The sequence below is a fragment of the Neoarius graeffei genome, chromosome 2 (genome assembly GCF_027579695.1).
Source record: "Neoarius graeffei isolate fNeoGra1 chromosome 2, fNeoGra1.pri, whole genome shotgun sequence".
In the NCBI taxonomy this organism is placed as follows: domain Eukaryota; kingdom Metazoa; phylum Chordata; class Actinopteri; order Siluriformes; family Ariidae; genus Neoarius; species Neoarius graeffei.
Window position 1 is genome coordinate 92,519,958 of NC_083570.1, and position 18,987 is coordinate 92,538,944.

General features: G+C 42.0%; 1 protein-coding gene across 2 annotated transcripts in view; it reads right to left on the reverse strand.

Annotated features, from left to right (window-relative positions):
- The window catches only part of si:ch211-107m4.1 (heterogeneous nuclear ribonucleoprotein U-like protein 2), a 53,946-nt gene that overhangs the window by 31,955 nt on the left and 3,004 nt on the right, over positions 1-18,987 (reverse strand). The window contains exons 2-9 of one of the 2 annotated variants that reach the window (XM_060915207.1): positions 15,075-15,204; positions 14,893-14,969; positions 13,580-13,719; positions 11,947-12,043; positions 11,671-11,783; positions 7,855-8,121; positions 6,937-7,059; positions 2,127-2,234 (exon numbers count right to left, since the gene is read on the reverse strand). In XM_060915207.1, coding sequence (XP_060771190.1) covers positions 2,127-2,234; positions 6,937-7,059; positions 7,855-8,121; positions 11,671-11,783; positions 11,947-12,043; positions 13,580-13,719; positions 14,893-14,969; positions 15,075-15,204 — 1,055 coding nt within the window. The remainder of the gene's footprint in view (positions 1-2,126; positions 2,235-6,936; positions 7,060-7,854; positions 8,122-11,670; positions 11,784-11,946; positions 12,044-13,579; positions 13,720-14,892; positions 14,970-15,074; positions 15,205-18,987) is intronic. The other variant, XM_060915208.1, reaches the window with a different exon arrangement.

The window sequence follows — 18,987 nt, forward strand, 5'->3', positions numbered from 1 at the left end:
CTACCCTTTTTCAGCTCACTTCAGCCCGACACGGCTCGCGTTTCGACTACCTTAGAGCAGCACGACTCAGCTCGCTTCAGCCCTGCTTAGCACCCAAAACTCGCACGGTTTTGGAGTGGGGCTGAAGCGAGCCAAACCGAGCTGAGTGAGGCTAGGGGCGTGAGCAGACACTCCCCTGCGCATTGATTGGTGAGGAGGAGTGTCCTCACACGCCCACACATGCCCCGCGAGCACACTGGGATCTGTAAACACCGTAAACCCGGAAGAAGAAGGAGAATTACGAATTACGAGAATTTCTGAAGCCTTATGCGCCTCGCCTCATCTATACGCTCTTGCCAGTATCTGTTGGCGTTGTCGGTGACAACAAGCCACAGCACCAAGACCAGCAACACTAACGACTCCATGTCCTCCATGTTTATTGTTTACTATCCGGGTCGTGAGACTACCGCTTAAAAGATCACTGATGTCACTGTTTGCGCCGCCTAACGACATCACGTGACGTCCACCCACTTTCGCTAACTCCACCCAATGTGTCCACCCACTTCCAGCCAGCACGGTTCAGCGCGGTTGTAGTCGAAATGCAACTCCAACAGCCCCGCTCAGCTCGACTCAGCCCAACTCAGCACGGCACGGCTCAGCCCAACTCAGCCGCATTGGTAGTGGAAAAGCGGCATAAGTGTACTACCGACATACAACAATGCCTCTTGCCAAGTTTCATGAAATTCCACCAAAAATCGTGATTTCAGAAGGAAAAAACACTCTCATGAAACTGTCAATGTATAATTTTGTTAATCAAGGGCTGTAACTCTGGTAAAATGTGACCAAATTTAACGAAATTATAATATGCACATTACCGACATATAACACAGAATCCTGCCAAGTTTCGTAAAATTCCTCCAAAAATTGTGAGAGGAGTTGATTTCAGAAGGTGAGCACCCTTTCCAAGACGGACGGATGGACATCGCCACGACATAATCCCCGTTTGGGCCTTTCAGCCAGCGGGGGATAACAAACAAACGACTAAAGTTTTGTTCCCTGAGGGAAGATCTACCCAAAACATCAATCAGAACTGAAATCGGGTGAAAACTGAGAGAGGAGATACAATTCTAATGAAAAGTCCGAAAACTTGTTAAGGAGACCTTAGTAGCAGTTCGTTCGCAAAAATTTGACAAAACAACGAACAAGTTTTGCGTGGCATAACGAGTTCTTTCAAACGAAACAATCGGACTGGAAACCCGTGCAGGACTGACGGAGGAGATACGATTTAACTGAATTGTGGATGAGACGCCACGCCATGGCAACAGGTCACTGGACTTATGGCCAGATGAGCTAAAAAGAAATCAAATGTCACTGTAAAAAGCCTGACAAAAGAGACTTTATAAAAGACACACACACACATATATATATATATATATATATATGTATGTATGAAGACTGATTTCGTCTGAAATGAGGAAAGTCTAGGATGCTGACCCAAAATTAAACATTTAATTACATTTTTTAAATACTGGCAGATACACTACCGTTCAAAAGTTTGGGGTCACTTTGAAATGTCCTTATTTTTGAAAGAAAAGCACTGTTCTTTTCGATGAAGATCACTTTAAACTAATCAGAAATCCACTCTATACATTGCTAATGTGGTAAATGACTATTCTAGCTGCAAATGTGTGGTTTTTGGTGCAATATCTCCATAGGTGTATAGAGGCCCATTTCCAGCAACTCTCACTCCAGTGTTCTAATGGTACAATGTGTTTGCTCATTGCCTCAGAAGGCTAATGGATGATTAGAAAACCCTTGTACAATCATGTTAGCACAGCTGAAAACAGTTGAGCTCTTTAGAGAAGCTATAAAACTGACCTTCCTTTGAGCAGATTGAGTTTCTGGAGCATCACATTTGCGGGGTCGATTAAATGCTCAAAATGGCCAGAAAAATGGCTTGACTATATTTTCTATTCATTTTACAACTTATGGTGGGAAATAAAAGTGTGACTTTTCATGGAAAACACAAAATTGTCTGGGTGACCCCAAACTTTTGAACGGTAGTGTATGTGACCATTTTATGTGTATAATTTCTGCATCTGAAGAAACACACACACACACACACACACACACACACACACACACACCTGGTCCAGGATGAAGTTTCTCTTCTTAGTTGCTGCGATTCTAATGAGGTGCGTGAGACACTGCGTGGCCTGTTGCAGCATCAGATTCTTGTGTTCTGGGCTCGGCAGCTAAACACACAAAACACCAACAGATACTGGTTCAAGACTGGAATAAGACCAGTGATGTTCAATCTTTAACTGTTCAGTTTCAGTGCACCTGTGCCCATTGTAGGCTCAGATTCATGTTCTTGGCTGACAGGAGTGAAACCCGATCTGGTCTTCTGCTGTTGTAGCTCATCTGCCTCAAGGATCAACATGCTGTGTGTTCGGAGATGCTTTTCTGCTCACTACAGTCGTAAGGCTAGTACAGGTACCGTAGGCTTCCTGTCAGCTCAAACCAGTCTTAACGAGACTTTGTTTTCAGAAGGTTAATCTTTGGACTGTGGGGGAAACCGGAGCACCCGGAGGAAACCCACGCTGACACGGGGAGAACATGCAAACTCCACACAGAAAGGCCCCCGTTGGCTGTAGGGTTCAAACCCAGAACCTTCTTGCTGTGAGGAGACAGCGCTAACCAGCACACCACCATTTTCCTCTAACCTCTCTTCATCAACAAGGCGTGTCCATCTGCAGAACTGCCACTCGTACCCCTTTTTGATCAACAGGGAACGGGTTCTTGAACCGGTTCCGTTTAGGATTCTTTGAACCTTAGTTCCTGCTGACAAACCAGCCTACAGTGGTGCTTGAAAGTTTGTGAACCCTTTAGAATTTTCTATATTTCTGCATGAATATAACCTAAAACAACAACAGATTTTCACACAAGTCCTAAAAGTAGATCAAGAGAACCCAGTTAAACAAATGAGACAAAAATATTATACTTGGTCATTTATTTATTGAGGAAAATGATCCAATATTACATATCTGTGAGTGGCAAAAGTATGTGAACTTCTAGGAATAGCAGTTAATTTGAAGGTGAAATTAGAGTCAGGTATTTTCAGGTCAATAGGACGACAGTCAGGTGTGAGTGGGCACCCTGTTTTATTTAAAGAACAGGGATCTATCATAATAATACTCAAACCAGCCTGTTTGGTGCCAACACACATCCTATAGTCAGAGTCACAGAGTCTGATGTTTGATGTGAACATTAACCAAAATGTTTTAAACTGGATCTAAAGGATTTTATGCGTTGCTCTGCTGCCACATTATTGGCTAGTAATTGGATAATTGCATGAACACACATGCTACACGTATTCAGATTAACGTGGCCAGTGAGTGTATTTAATAATCTAATTATCGAGATCAGATTCAGGTAATGACTGGATTTTGTCTGATCACAATGGCATTCTAATATATACGATATTCAACATACGACTTAAATAATCTGGATAATTGTGTAAACATGGATTAAAGCAAAAAAAATAAATCATCTGACTGAAAAAAAAAAAGCTCCATGTCGTTGGCCCCTACCATGTCAGCGATGCGTCAAATTTTAAACGCCGTGTTGTCCATTATCCCCTCGGCCCCTACTTATAGTACATTTACATAATTTTAACAAATGACTAAAGCTAAGGCAAGACTTTACCATTGTCATTACTGGCTATTCATGATGAAACATCAAGTTTTCAGCGCAAAGTGCAAATTTATTTCAACAATACTTTAGTAATGCACAACAGTGGTTCAGAGAAAAGTGCAAGTGCAGTCGAACTTGAACCATGCTTTCAGAAGAGTGGAACAGAAAGAAAAATAGGAAAATCTGTTGAAATAAAGCCAGGAAACAAGAAAAGTAAAGTGAAAGTTCACTTTTTCTGCTTCTTCGCAGTGAAGCCAAAGGCATCTAGTTTGGCAACACCTGATGCTTGTTTTTGTTTCTTTTTCCTTGGCACAGCAGCAGGAGCTTGCCATTATCGCCCATTTCATTTCGCCAAGCCCATCTCCACTTATCCTTTACCGTTTTGTCGATGTCTGACACATCTGTGCCTTCATTTAAAAGAAGCGCGTCCATGCTGGCAAAACCGAAAGTAATTTGATGCGCTCTAGTGATGGAAATCGAAGGGCCTATGTCAGGTGAAATATGGCCTTATACGCAGTACTCGAGTTGGGGGGGGGATGTGGGGGGAGGCATCCCCCTTCTGAAATAAAAATCTCAAATCATCCCCCTTATAAAACGGCCATCCCCCCATCACATCCCTTGGGCCATTTTACCGATTAATGTGGAAATTAGCCTACTATTATTTTAACAAATATTACTACCATTTCAACATTAGAGGCTTTGCGCAGTGATAGCCTACATGTAGCCGGATAAAAAAGACGCACATTTATTTATTTGGTTGCACCTCTCATTCACACCTATACGGAGGTTTCAGTCACTGAAAACAGCTACTTTTGCAAACTCTGGGCAGAGTGGAGATTTCTGAAAACTCCATCTTCAGACACGCGTGTAAATCGGGAAAACGAAGCAACAGTGGGTGAGAGGGCGCGCGTGAATATAATGAGTCATAGGTGTGAATCTTTCACCGAATGGCAATTGTCCCGGTTCTTCATGAAATCGCACGCGCACGCACAAATTCATTAGGTTAACTTTCAAATCACTGTTCTTGTGCACTTGCGACACCGGAGCCACTTTCCTGAATTTTGAGCTTCGGAGTATTCGCTTCTTTATCTATTTAATCAATGAATTTATTTGTCACATACATTAAATTACTAATGTAAAACATTAGTAGCCTATTTAAGCAATAGCTGTTTTCTCCACTGTTTTCCGACCTTTTGTGCTTAGTGAATTAGACACTTCATTACACTCCACTGACCGACTTCCAATTCCAGACTTTTTTGAAAATGTAAAATATAGGCCTACGAGATGTTTTTTTGGGACTTAATTCGCGTTGCTCCTTCACTATTAATTTTTGAGACTGACGAGGCACTAAATACTGTGGAATTATTTTCTCCTTACTATGAAGTTTGGCATCTTAAACAAGTGTCGGGAAATCTTGCAGCCCGACTCCGCAGCCTCCAATGTTTAAGCGAACTGCTGAAACCATAATGTTTAAAGATTAAATCGTAGGCTAATCAAACCAAAGAAAAATACAGCCTTTCCAGAACGTTGTCTGCCGAAGCCTGTTTAACCTACAAAAGGCTTAATAGCATAGCTCTTGCTGCGGCTTCAACAGGGCTGTTTAGATTTTTCACCTGATCACCTTTCAATAGGCAAATATCATTATTATTATTATTATTATTATTATTACTACTACTACAATAGGCCTAGTATTAGTAGTAAGCAAGTAGTTGCCTAGTAGTAGGACAGCCAAATTGTTTCATCAGTGGAGCCGCCGTTAAAAGGAAACTGATGCGGAGCGCCGCGGCTCGCCTCGGGGTGAATCGCGTCCCGAGGCGGGGGCTGGCCCACCCTGGCAGCGCTGGTTCGTTGGGGAGAGGGCAGAGGTCGCTGGCTGCCAAGTTTGGAGAGGCTGGGACCTCCCCTGGCCGAGTTACGAGCATCCAAAGTCGGGCTGGAGCCGCCGATAGAAACGAAACTCAAGCCGAGCACCGCGGCTCGCTGCCTACGCCCAGCCTCCCCGGGACTAGACAGTAGCGTAGGCTGTATTTATTTATTTAGGCCTATCTAGTGCAATAACTTATTCCTTTACATATACTCAAACATAGCACAAGAAAGGGTTCAACACCAGGCAATCACAGCAGCTTGGTGAAGTTCTAAATCACATCGGTGTCAGACCTATGGGCCTACCCCCCCTTTTTTCCTCAGACCTGCATCACTCTCATTATTGATCTTTAGCACTCCCAGTTGACAGAAATCCGTCGTAGCGACGGAAAACTTTAATCCATGTGTAAATCTGATAAAGATCGGATCATTATTGTACTTCTAAACACTCACTGTTACAGTGGTGCTTGAAAGTTTGTGAACCCTTGGTCGAACAACAAAGATCACTCCAAGAGCAAGGCGTGTAATAGTCAGCAAGGTCACGAAGGACCCCAGGGTAACTTCTAAGCAACTGAAGGCCTCTCTCACATTGGCTAATGTTAGTGTTCATGAGTCCACCATCAGGAGAACACTGAACAACAATGGTGTGCATGGCAGGGTTGCAAGGAGAAAGCCACTGCTCTCCAAAACGAACATTGCTGCTCATCTGCAGTTTGCTAAAGATCATGTGGACAAGCCAGAAGGCTATTGGAAAAATGTTTTGTGGACGGATGAGACCAAAATAGAACTTTTTGGTTTAAATGAGAAGAGTTATGTTTGGAGAAAGGAAAACGCGGCATTCCAGCATAAGAACCTTATCCCATCTGTGAAACATGGTGGTGGTAGTATCATGGTTTGGGCCTGTTTTGCTGCATCTGGACCAGGACGGCTTGCCTTCATTGATGGAACAATGAATTCTGAATTATACCAATGAATTCTAAAGGAAAATGTCAGGACATCTGCCCATGAACTGAATCTCAAGAGAAGGTGGGTCATGCAGCAAGACAATGACCCTCAGCACACAAGTCGTTCTACCAAAGAATGGTTAAAGAAGAATAAAGTTAACACTAGATACTGAAAGCAAAAGTTCACATACTTTTGCCACTCACAGATATGTAATATTGGATCATTTTCCTCAATAAATAAATGACCAAGTATAATATTTTTGTCTCATTTGTTTAACTGGGTTCTCTTGATCTACTTTTAGGACTTGTGTAAAAATCTGATGATGTTTTAGGTCATATTTATGCAGAAATATAGAAAATTCTAAAGGGTTCACAAACTTTCAAGCACCACTGTATCTCAACAGACAACAAAGTGACTGCATCAGGGGATTTTGTTTGTTTGTTTTGTGCTCACCTTCATGCAGTGAAGGATGGCGTTTGTGCTTAGTACATTATAACGCTTCTCTGGGTTCTTGGCCATGTGGCTCTCAGCCCAGTAGCTCTTTCCAGAACCTGGCATGCCAACCATCATCAGCACCTGAAGAAGACAGGGAGTGGAAATGGAAGAGAAACAAATCATATGAAAAACAGCAATGGTCCACTTTCTTAAAGGGGAACTGAAGTCATTTTTAAACTTGCTTTATTTCTTAATTAACGTGTTATTCAATTACGTTTTCAGTTTTAGTAACCTTATATCGTGACTCGTATTGGCAATTAAATATTATACTTATCGGCCTATTCGGTTTTTAGCCGTGTTGAATTTAGTTCGTTTGGTCCACGGCAGGCGTTGCTTATCCGCACGATCTTCACGAGACTTGTGCGAGACTTCGAAACGTGAAGCATCAGCCAGGTGTCAGTGCCGCCATTTTGAAAACTGTTTTCCAAACGAAGTATTGCACAAAAACAAGTTTAAATGACGATTACTGCCTACTTTTTTCAAACTTTCCTGATTGCTATCAAAACAAACAAAACTTCTGGCTTGATCACGTCAGCATTCGAAAGAGGGCGCGCGCGTCTTTTGACAGTGTTGGTTGACGTCGGTCACTTTGATTTCCGCTGTACGTTTTACTTCCGTCCTACGATGTCTCGCACAGGTCTCAACGAATCTCGTTTACGGCCATCGCTTTGACATATGGACTGATATATTACACGGCATATTTCAAACACTCAGAACTTGCTATAGCAGCGACAAAATAGCCATCAAAATGCGTTCCTATATTTAATAAAATGAGAAATTGAATTCTGATAATAATAAAATTTGCCTACAGGTCTCCTTTAATGACTTTCAGCGTGACAGGCAAATCCTATGTTAATAGGATCACAGGAAACAAACCTCGCAGTCCTTCCTGTGTGCTGGAGGAAGTGGAGCTTGAGTCCGATGTGCAGATGGAAGCACTGGTAAAGGGCAGTACCCCGGAGGACCAGGATACCAGGTCTCACCCTGAGAGTCCAGGTTCAGGGAAACGGAACAGTTTTTGCACAGGACGTGTGGGTAGAGTGCACGACCTGCCAGGGCAGAGCCAGTGAGTCGAAACGCCACGCCGAGAAAGTGGCCGTTTTTAGAAAAAGACAGTTCTGTCTCTCCTCCGTCGCTGATGAACTGCAGAAACAAAGAACACAGTTATATAAATATAAAAATTTTTTTAAACTGAAACTGTAACAGAAAGTCTGGGTCTGAGCTGAACCCCATAAGCAAATAATTTTAAAATACAGTACCAGTCAAAAGTTTGTACACCCCTACTCATTCAAAGGTTTTTCTGTATTGTGACAATACAGGGTTAGTCAAAATTATGTTAACACTAATGGATTATTTTTCTCCTGCAGATAGACATACGCCATGGGTGACCGATTAAATGGTACTGTTGCTCGCTGTTTTTTTGTGTGTTGAACACGATGGTGAACAGGTTGAGACCGTCCTGTAAATCATCTTGCACATATGATGTATGTTTTGTGAATAAATGGTTTCTACTATTTAAGTGTTCACATAATTTTGACTAACTCCGTATTTTCGACATTGTCGAACAATAGCGAAAACATCAAAACTATCCGTGTCCGAAATTGCTCACTCGTTTACTACTCCCTACTCACTATATAGGGAATTACTAAATAGAGGACTATATAGTGAGCTCATTGGTAAAATGAAAAAAAAAAAAAAACGCTTTTGGACACTAATCTGTCGTGCTGGTATTTACGTCATTACTGTAGCACAATTAAAACGTGCCAGATCAGTCGGCTGGTGGGTTTTCAAAATAAATACATGTATGTATTTTTGTGATAAATACATTTTATACTGAGCGTATTTCCCACATTAATCAATACAAAGTACCTGCATCTTTCAGTTTTTTTAAATCAAGGCTGAATACTTTCTTCTTCACCGCTGCCTTTTATTAAATCAAATTTGAGACTTTTAATTTGGTTTCTTTCAGTGCGACCGCAATGCATGATGGGATATATTGCTTTGGTTAGTGACCACTACTTTTCGTGATGCATTGTGGGATACTCCGAGTGCACTATACAGGGTGTAATAATCCTCACTATCGTTTTGGACAGCACTACAAAATGGCGTCCTAACTATATAGTGCCCTATATGGTGAGTACGGAGTGATTTCGGACACAGGGTGTGAAATAACACCTGGAACATATAAGGAATTGTGTGATCAACAAAAAAGGTTCATATTTTAGATTCTTCAAAGTAGCCAGCGTTTATCCTTATGTTGCTTTGCACACTATTGGCATTATCTTAACCAGCTTCATGAGGTAGTCACCTGGAATGCTTTTCAATTAACAGATGTTTCTCATCAAAAGTTAATTAGTGCAATTTCTTGCCTTCTTAATGCGTTTGGGATCATCCATCCATTATCTCTAGCCACTTTATCCTGTTCTACAGGGTCGCAGGCAAGCTGGAGCCTATCCCAGCTGACTACGGGCGAAAGGCGGGGTACACCCTGGACAAGTCGCCAGGTCATCACAGGGCTGACACATAGACACAGACAACCATTCACACTCACATTCACACCTACGGTCAATTTAGAGTCACCAGTTAACCTAACCTGCATGTCTTTGGACTGTGGGGGAAACCGGAGCACCCGGAGGAAACCCACGGGGACACTGGGAGAACATGCAAACTCCACACAGAAAGGCCCTCGCTGGCCACGGGGCTCGAACCCAGAACCTTCTTGCTGTGAAGCAACAGTGCTAACCACTATACCACCGTGCCACCCCCATTTGGGTTCAAAGAGTAAATAATAAAGAATACAGTAAATAACCCTGTTCCACAAATCGAGTGTGGCGTAGTTCAGGCAGGTTACAAAGTCAAGCTCAGCCCTCAATCACAGCTATATCAGCTGACCGCAGCCGGTCTCAAGCCAGCCCACGTCAGCTGACAGCCCAGCCGATTCCCTTCGAAGCATTTTATTGGCACATCTCTCATAGGGCGCCTATTTACACTGCTGTAACATGCCTGCTTCCTCCGCAAGACATTTTTTGCAACCCAGCTCCTCCTTTTGCTGTTCTGACCTTAATATCACTCTGCTGGCTGCTCATTCTGTACCCCAGGCAGGGTCTTTTGCTGCTGCTCTTCTTGTCTTAAGCCGTTCCATGAAGGCGCATGCAAAGGCAGAGAGGGTCCAGGGTCTTTACTGCTGCTCTCCCTGTCTTAAGTTGTTCCATGTAGGCACAAGGAAGGGCAGGGAGGTCCCAGAACAGAGCCACACCGCCAAATTAAATTGTTAGATATAAATTTAAATTCTATGACAAAGTGGCCCTGATTGAACTGTAGTAATCCATATTATGTCAAGAAGATATAAAGTTTATCTTTTCATACTGAAAATATTTTCACTTGTTCGCTTTGGGTGGCACAGTGGTGTAGTGGTTAGCGCTGTCGCCTCACAGCAAGAAGGTCCGGGTTCGAGCCCCGTGGCCGGCGAGGGCCTTTCTGTGCGGAGTTTGCATGTTCTCCCCGTGTCCGCGTGGGTTTCCTCCGGGTGCTCCGGTTTCCCCCACAGTCCAAAGACATGCAGGTTAGGTTAACTGGTGACTCTAAATTGACCGTAGGTGTGAATGTGAGTGTGAATGGTTGTCTGTGTCTATGTGTCAGCCCTGTGATGACCTGGCGACTTGTCCAGGGTGTACCCCGCCTTTCGCCCGTAGTCAGCTAGGATAGGCTCCAGCTTGCCTGCGACCCTGTAGAACAGGATAAAGTGGCTAGAGATAATGAGATGAGATGAATAATAAAGGTAGATGTAGTGCAAAATAGGTAGTGTAATACAAAAATAAGGCACTGATCCGACGTAGCAGCAGAAGGGTGGTAATGTGCGAATGTGCAAACAATTTAACCAGATGTAAACAGTCAAGGAATGCCTTTCATGTTACATATATCAACACAAACTCTCGACAGAGCTTCACTAAACTTGGCATGTAGGTACAGGAGATAGCCACAATTTAGTAGAACTCAGAAATTCCATATTTGGGCCCCAGGGGCTCCCTGGTGGGCCCCTGGGTGGTGGATGTTTGGATGAAGTAAGAAATGTGGAGCAACAAAGTATCTTTCATTTCTTGGTGGATATCTTCTCTCCACCATTCCCACTGACTATGGTGTCACTCTTAAAACCCTTTTTCTAATAAATAAATAAATAAAATTATATATATATATATATATATATATATATATATATATATATATATATATAAAAACACAGCATATTTTATCAGAACCTAAAATGTCAAAATCTACAAAGTGAAAATATTTTCCCAGTAGAAATGTATGTAACTTATATTTGTGTTGCTCTAATAAAGAATAAAAAACTAAAATTGTTTTTAATATATTGTATATCACATACTAAAAAAAAAAAATTACGTCCGAGCTTCACCCCCCAAGAACGCGGGCAACGCTGGGTGCCTGCACGTTTAGCAACCTTGGAAAACCCTTTACGTGGTGAAATTTTGACATGCTTATTTTTTGATAATTACAGGACGAGGGAAGATTAAAACATAATTCAAAATCACATCATTTTGGTTAAATATTCTATAGATGAAAAAAAATTACAAATTTTAGTCAAAACCCGATTTTCGGCTTCTTCCCAGGATTATGCTGATGAATCTGCCAGTGTGGGATCTAGTTCTGGACGCTGCATTTCTCTTTACAACATACCGCATAGCAGCCGATGACATCACCCTCGCCAAATGGCTCGCCAAATTCTTCCATCTTTCCCCCCGTCACTGCTTTGCCTGCTCCATCAAATCCAAATGACAGCTCCTCCTCTCCTGAGACACAAATATAGCTAGAAGAAATGACAGGCTGCAGAAATAAACATTTCTGAATACAAATTTTCGGCATCTTCTGCCAAGTGACTCTTCCAGCTAACATTGAAGATGTATTTAAAAAACCCAACCCTTTTTTTTTGTGTTTCCCTTTTTTTTTTTTTACCTAGCTGAAGGCTGGAGCCATCCACAGACCAGCCCACTCTGAGAGCAGAAGGTTCAGGGTCACTCGTAACCGTAGCTGCTGACAATCTCTTCACATACTACAGAATAAAAGACAAAATCAACACTACTCATGACAAAGCTCCATATTGTTACTTTTTCTCGATTAGTGGTGAGCAATATAGCACAAATATCACATCGTATGACATTTTCTAAATACACAATAAGCCATGATATTCAGATTTGCTGACATGTTGGCAAAACACCAGTCTAACTTTATATAAGAAAAGGAACATTTTTTTCAATTTGAGGGTGCACTGATGAAAATTACTGGAAAAAAATAGCCTCAATGAGCTCCTGCTGTTGTGCGATTTAGAAATCTGATCAATCCTGTCGTCGGAGTAGTGATTTTTGTGAAATTGCATGTGACCCCTGTGTAGCCGTAGCCATGGTAGGTGGCACCACCTGGTGAACAACTCTTGTTGGAATCTGTCTTTAGAGTCTTCTGGATGAGTGTCAGTGAAAACATCCTAGCAGTTTACGAACAGTTGTGTTTGGTGTGATGAGTCACTCAAAATTTTCAAACACCCATGAAATGTTAAATATGACAGGTGGCGCCACTGTCTTGACAACTTTTATCCATACCAACCTGGGGAACATTCCATGAGTTTGTTCAAAACCTGATCACTCCTGTCGGAGGAATAGCGATTTTTGTGAAACTTCACATGACCCCTGTGTAGCCGTAGCCATGGTAGGTGGCGCCACCTGGTGAGCAACTCTTGTTGGAATCTGTCTTTAGAGTCTTCTGGGTGAGTTTCAGTGAAAACATCCTAGCAGTTTATGAAGAGTAGTGCGACGAGTCACCCAAAATTTTCAAATGCCCATAAAATGTTAAATATGACAGGTAGCACCACCATCTTGACAAGTTTTATCCATACCAACCTGGGGAACATTACATGAGTTTGATCAAAATCTGATCACTCCTGTAGGAGGAGTAGAGATTTTCGTGAAATTGCATGTGACCCCTCTGTAGCCTCATCCATGGTAGGTGGCGCCACCTGGTGAACAATTCTTGTTGGAATCTGAGTCTTTAGAGTCTTCTGGGTGAGTTTCAGTGAAAACATGCTAGCAATTTACGAACAGTCGTGTTTGGTGTGACGAGTCACCCAAAATTTTCAAACACCCATAAAATGTTAAATATGACAGGTGGTGCCACCTTATTGACAACTTTTATGCACACACACCTGGAGAAATGTTGGATAGGAATTTGATTGAAATCCGATCAATCCTGTAGGAGGAGTAAATTTTGTAAATTGTGGACGGACAAAGATGGACAGACGACGCGTGATCACACAGGCCTGGCCAACAGCTGGATAAGCTAAACAGGGTAGAACCTTTTTTTTTGACATCCAATCAGCTATTAGTTCCTGTCAGTTTTGAGTTATAAAAGTATTCGTAATGCTTACCTTATAATCATATTGCTAAATTTTCACAATATCATTGTGATAATGTTAATACTTATTGACCAGTCCTCTTCCCAAATCAATGACTCCTTAACAATGTGTATAAGCTGGATATGAGGAAATAAATAACTGGAATTCTCAGTCGTTTTACTTTGTCAAGACCTAAATTCCCACCTTGACTTCAAATCCCATTTTTCCGAGAGTAAAGCCGTGGGTCAGTCTACATCCTGAATGCAGCAGAGGGAACTTCTCCCAGAGTAAAGGCTGACCGCTGCTCCCATCTGCACCCACTTTAAAATGCAGGTCACTGTTGTCTGTAAAACATTACCATTTATGAGGACAAGAAGAAGAGGAAAGCATGTAAATCACCCAAGACACAGAGACACCGTACTCTAGTCTGCTGCTCTGTTTACGAGCAGTTACACAGTTTTATTTTTATGTTCTTGTGGAGGAGATGCACTTAGAGGCCAAACAGACTGGACAGCACAATTAAATAGCTCAGTAGCTGGGGAAAACAAGATCAACTGTGAGCTACTGCTCACTTAGGTATACTCCCGCTCCCGTTTATATCAGAATGCAAGCAATTGAAGGAATAGGACACTTATTATGAATGCTGACTTCAACAAATAATGAACCCTGAAACAAGTAAGCAAAGAGCAGTGTCTCTCCCCAGGGATTTCAAACAGCATCCTGGTAAACTGGCACTCTGAAATAGCATTCTGCTTCTTGAAATAGCATCAAAATCCACCCTATATGTTTTGTAAGGGGGCGGCATGGTGGTGTAGTGGTTAGCGCTGTCGCCTCACAGCAAGAAGGTCCGGGTTCGAGCCCCGTGGCCGGCGAGGGCCTTTCTGTGTGGAGTTTGCATGTTCTCCCCGTGTCCGCGTGGGTTTCCTCCGGGTGCTCCGGTTTCCCCCACAGTCCAAAGACATGCAGGTTAGGTTAACTGGTGACTCTAAATTGAGCGTAGGTGTGAGTGAGAGTGTGAATGGTTGTCTGTGTCTATGTGTCAGCCCTGTGATGACCTGGCGACTTGTCCAGGGTGTACCCCACCTTTCGCCTGTAGTCAGCTGGGATAGGCTCCAGCTTGCCTGCGACCCTGTAGAACAGGATAAAGTGGCTAGAGATAATGAGATGAGATGTTTTGTAAATACATTCAGTCGGTAAACAGGAAGTCAATATGGGACAGACCTGAAAATGGTATACATGGTACAGAACACCAAGCTGAAGTTTGGTACCAAGTGGCTATGATTTGTGGTTGCTGAGCAAAAGGGTGTTACGGACAGACAGAGGTAAACCAGTATTACCCCCCCCCCGGAGCGGGCGTTTACTAATAATTAAAATAAATATATAAAATGATTGTTATTACATCATTATGACAATACGGAATAAATAATGGATAATATAAGTCCTAAGGAGGCTGGGTTATGTTTCATATCACTATACATTCACAAATTCGAGTTTAAAATTCTTAAATTGAGACTCACAGGGATCGAGCCGAACCGTGTCATCATCGATTTCCATCTCATCCTCACTTGCAGGACAGGGCTCTGGTGTTTTGGCTCTGACAGTACAGCAGTTTAAAAAATAAAAATCTAATAATTCAATGACATAATTTATATTCCTAACATTTCAATAAAGACGGCTCTGAAGATCTCTGCTGTTATACCTTATATACTGAATCTCCTCTTTAAACTCGTAATAATCCCGACCCCTCTCTCCATCAGTTCTGCTTACATTCTGAGACTCGTCCTGCTTTTCCGTTCCGGTTTCCGCAGTGACAGGTGCCATATGGGGTACTGTGGAAAATGGACAGGGCAGAACGTCTTTACAATCAAGAATCTCACACCATTTGGCTTTTCATTTCATCAGCTCCATTTAGCATCTAGGTCACTCTGTAGGTGCAGCATTACTGATTGTTGTTATAGTCTGTACTAGAATTCAGCCAATATATTACAGGGATCATCTCATACAGTGTGAGAAATAATCTTTAATCTGGGAAAAAAAAAAGTGCTGTAATCGCGCACAGTCTAAAACTGCACCCGATACATTCACGGTACACACTGCAATCCGACCAAGTGTTTTATGTGCCACAGAAATAATATCTGGTCAGGCTATAGAAGCCTGTTTACAGCACTTGGGGGGGGGGGGGGGGGGGATATTTAAGTCACGTAGTACAACCCCAATTCCATAAACGTTAAGATGCTGTGTAAGCTGTAAATAAAAATACAGAACACGATAATTTGCAAATCATGGAAACCCTATATTTTATTGAGAATAGTCCAAGGAGAACACATCAAATGTTGAAACTGAGAAATTTTATTGTTTCTTGGAAGATATATGTTCATCTCGAATATGAGACCAGCAAAACGTTTCAAAAAAGTTGGGACAGGGGCATGTTTACCACCGTGTTGCATCACCTCGACTTTTAACAACACTCTGTAAATGTTTGGGAACTGAGGAGACCAAGAGCTGTAGTTTTGAAAGAGAAATGTTGTCCCATTCTTGCCTGATATACAATTTCAGTTGCTCAACAGTTCGGGGTCTCCTTTGTGGTATTTTAGAGTTCATATTTCACCAAATGTTTTCAATGGGAGACAGGTCTGGACTGAAGGCAGGCCAGTTTAGCACCTGGACTCTTTTGCAACAGGACCATGCAGCTGTAATATGTGCAGAAAGCGGTTTGGCATTGTCTTGCTGAAAGAAGGAAGGTCTTCCCTGAAAAAGATTTTGTCTGGATGGCAGCATGTTGTTCAGAAACATGTATATATCATTCAGCATTAATGATGCCTTCCCAGATGTACAAGCTACCCATGTCATGTGCACTAATGCACCCTCATACCATCACAGATGCTGGCTTTTGAACTGTGCACTGATAAGCCGGATGGTCCCTCTCCTCTTTAGCCTGGAAGACGTGGTGTCCATGATTTCTAAAAAGAATTTCTACTTTTGATTCGACAGACCACGGGACAGTTTTCCACTTCGCCTCAGTCCATCGTAAAAGACCTTGGGCTCAGAGAAGGTGGCGGTGTTTCTGGATATTGTTTATATCTGGTTTTAACTTGCGTTGGCGGATGCAGTAATGAACTGTTTTCACAGACGATGGATTTCTGAAGTGTTCCTGAGCCCATACAGTGATTTCCACTACAGACGTGTGTCTGCTTTTAATGCAGTGTCTCCCGAGGGCCTGAAGATCACAGGCATCCAATGTCAGTTTTCAGCCTTGTTTCTTGCATACAGAGATTTCTCCAGATTCTCTGAATCTTTTAATGATATTATGGACCATAGATGATGTAATCCCCAAATTCTTTGCAATTTTACATTGAGGAACATTATTCTTAAATTGTTGCACTGTTTGCCCACGCAGTCTTTCACAGAGCCGTGAACCCCTCCCTATCTTTACTTCTGAGAGACTCCGCCTCTCTGGGATGCTCTTTTTATACTCAATCATGTTACTAACCTGTTGCCAATTAACCCAATTAGTTTAAAAAAAATTACACAACTTTTTCAGCCTTTTGTTTCCCGTCCCAACTTTTCGGAAACGTGTTGCTGACATCAAATTCAAAATGAGCATATATTTAAAAAAAAATTCTCAGTTTCAACATTTCATATATTGTCTTTGTACAATTTTCAGTGAAATATAGGGTTTCCATGATTTGCAAACCTTCACATTCTGTTTTTATTTGTGTTTTACACAGTGTCCCAGCTTTTTTGGAATTGGGGCTATATAATTATGAGACACTAAGTCACGAGATATGGTCTCATTATTTTGAGATATCATAATTGTGCAAAATGTTCTTATTATGGTGGTAGTTGACAGACCTCCACAGTATGATGGTGACTTTCCACTGGGCAAACAAACAGATGGGCTATGGTCAGAACTTACAGTGGTGCTTGAAAGTTTGTGAGCCCTTTAGAATTTTCTATATTTCTGCATAAATATGACCCAAAACATCATCAGATTTTCACACAAGTCCTAAAAGTAGATAAAGAGAACCCAGTTAAACAAATGAGACAAAAATATTATACTTGGTCATTTATTTATTGAGGAAAATGATCCAATATTACATATCTGTGAGTGGCAAAAGTATGTGAACCTCTAGGATTAGCAGTTAATTTGAAGGTGAAATTAGAGTCAGGTGTTTTCAATCAATGGGATGACAATCAGGTGTGAGTGGGCACCCTGGTTTATTTAAAGAACAGGGATCTATCAAAGTCTGATCTTCACAACATGTTTGTGGAAGTGTATCATGGCACGAACAAAGGAGATTTCTGAGGACCTCAGAAAAAGCTTTGTTGATGTTCATCAGGCTGGAAAAGGTTACAAAACAATCTCTAAAGAGTTTGGACTTCACCAATCCACAGTCAGACAGATTGTGTACAAATGGAGGAAATTCAAGACCATTGTTACCCTCCCCAGGAGTGGGCGACCAACAAAGATCACTCCAAGAGCAAGGCGTGTAATAGTCGGCGAGGTCACAAAGGACCCCAGGGTAACTTCTAAGCAACTGAAGGCCTCTCTCACATTGGCTAATGTTAATGTTCATGAGTCCACCATCAGGAGAACACTGAACAACAATGGTGTGCATGGCAGGGTTGCAAGGAGAAAGCCACTGCTCTCCAAAAAGAACATTGCTGCTCATCTGCAGTTTGCTAAAGATTACATGGACAAGCCAAAAGGCTATTGGAAAAATGTTTTGTGGACGGATGAGACCAAAATAGAACTTTTTGGTTTAAATGAGAAGCGTTATGTTTGGAGAAAAGAAAACACTGCATTCCAGCATAAGAACCTTATCCCATCTGTGAAACATGGTGGTGGTAGTATCATGGTTTGGGCCTGTTTTGCTGCATCTGGGCCAGGACGGCTTGCCATCATTGATGGAACAATGAATTCTGAATTCATCTCATCATCTCTAGCCGCTTTATCCTGTTCTACAGGGTCGCAGGCAGGCTGGAGCCTATCCCAGCTGACTACGGGCGAAAGGCGGGGTACACCCTGGACAAGTTGCCAGGTCACCACTACACCACCGTGCTGCCCTGAATTCTGAATTATACCAGCGAATTCTAAAGGAAAATGTCAGTACATCTGTCCATGAACTGAATCTCAAGAGAAGGTGGGTCATGCAGCAAGACAATGACCCAAAGCACACAAGTCGTTCTACCACAGAATGCTTAAAGAAGAATAAAGTTAATGCTTTGGTCAAGGTCAAGGTAAACTTTATTATCCCCCAGGGGGAAACTCAAGTGGTCCATATTGCACATCTCCTCAAAACATACCAAAGACATATAGACAGACAGACAATAGACATACCACATTAAAATAAATCTGTGATAAAAGGTGTGATGTAAGATAAAAACAATAAGAGATAAAAACAAAAGATAAAAACTGTGCGCTACATAAAATAAATAAAATGCATAAAAGGAAATTTGTACAGATGAGTGAACTAAAGTGCAACAGATGTTTTTGGTTTGTTATTGTATAGTCTTATTGCTGTGGGTACAAATGATTTGTGGTACCTCGCTGTCCTAATTGGCCTCTGGAGAAATCTGTTATTAGACCTGGTGCTTCTTAAAAACTTTGG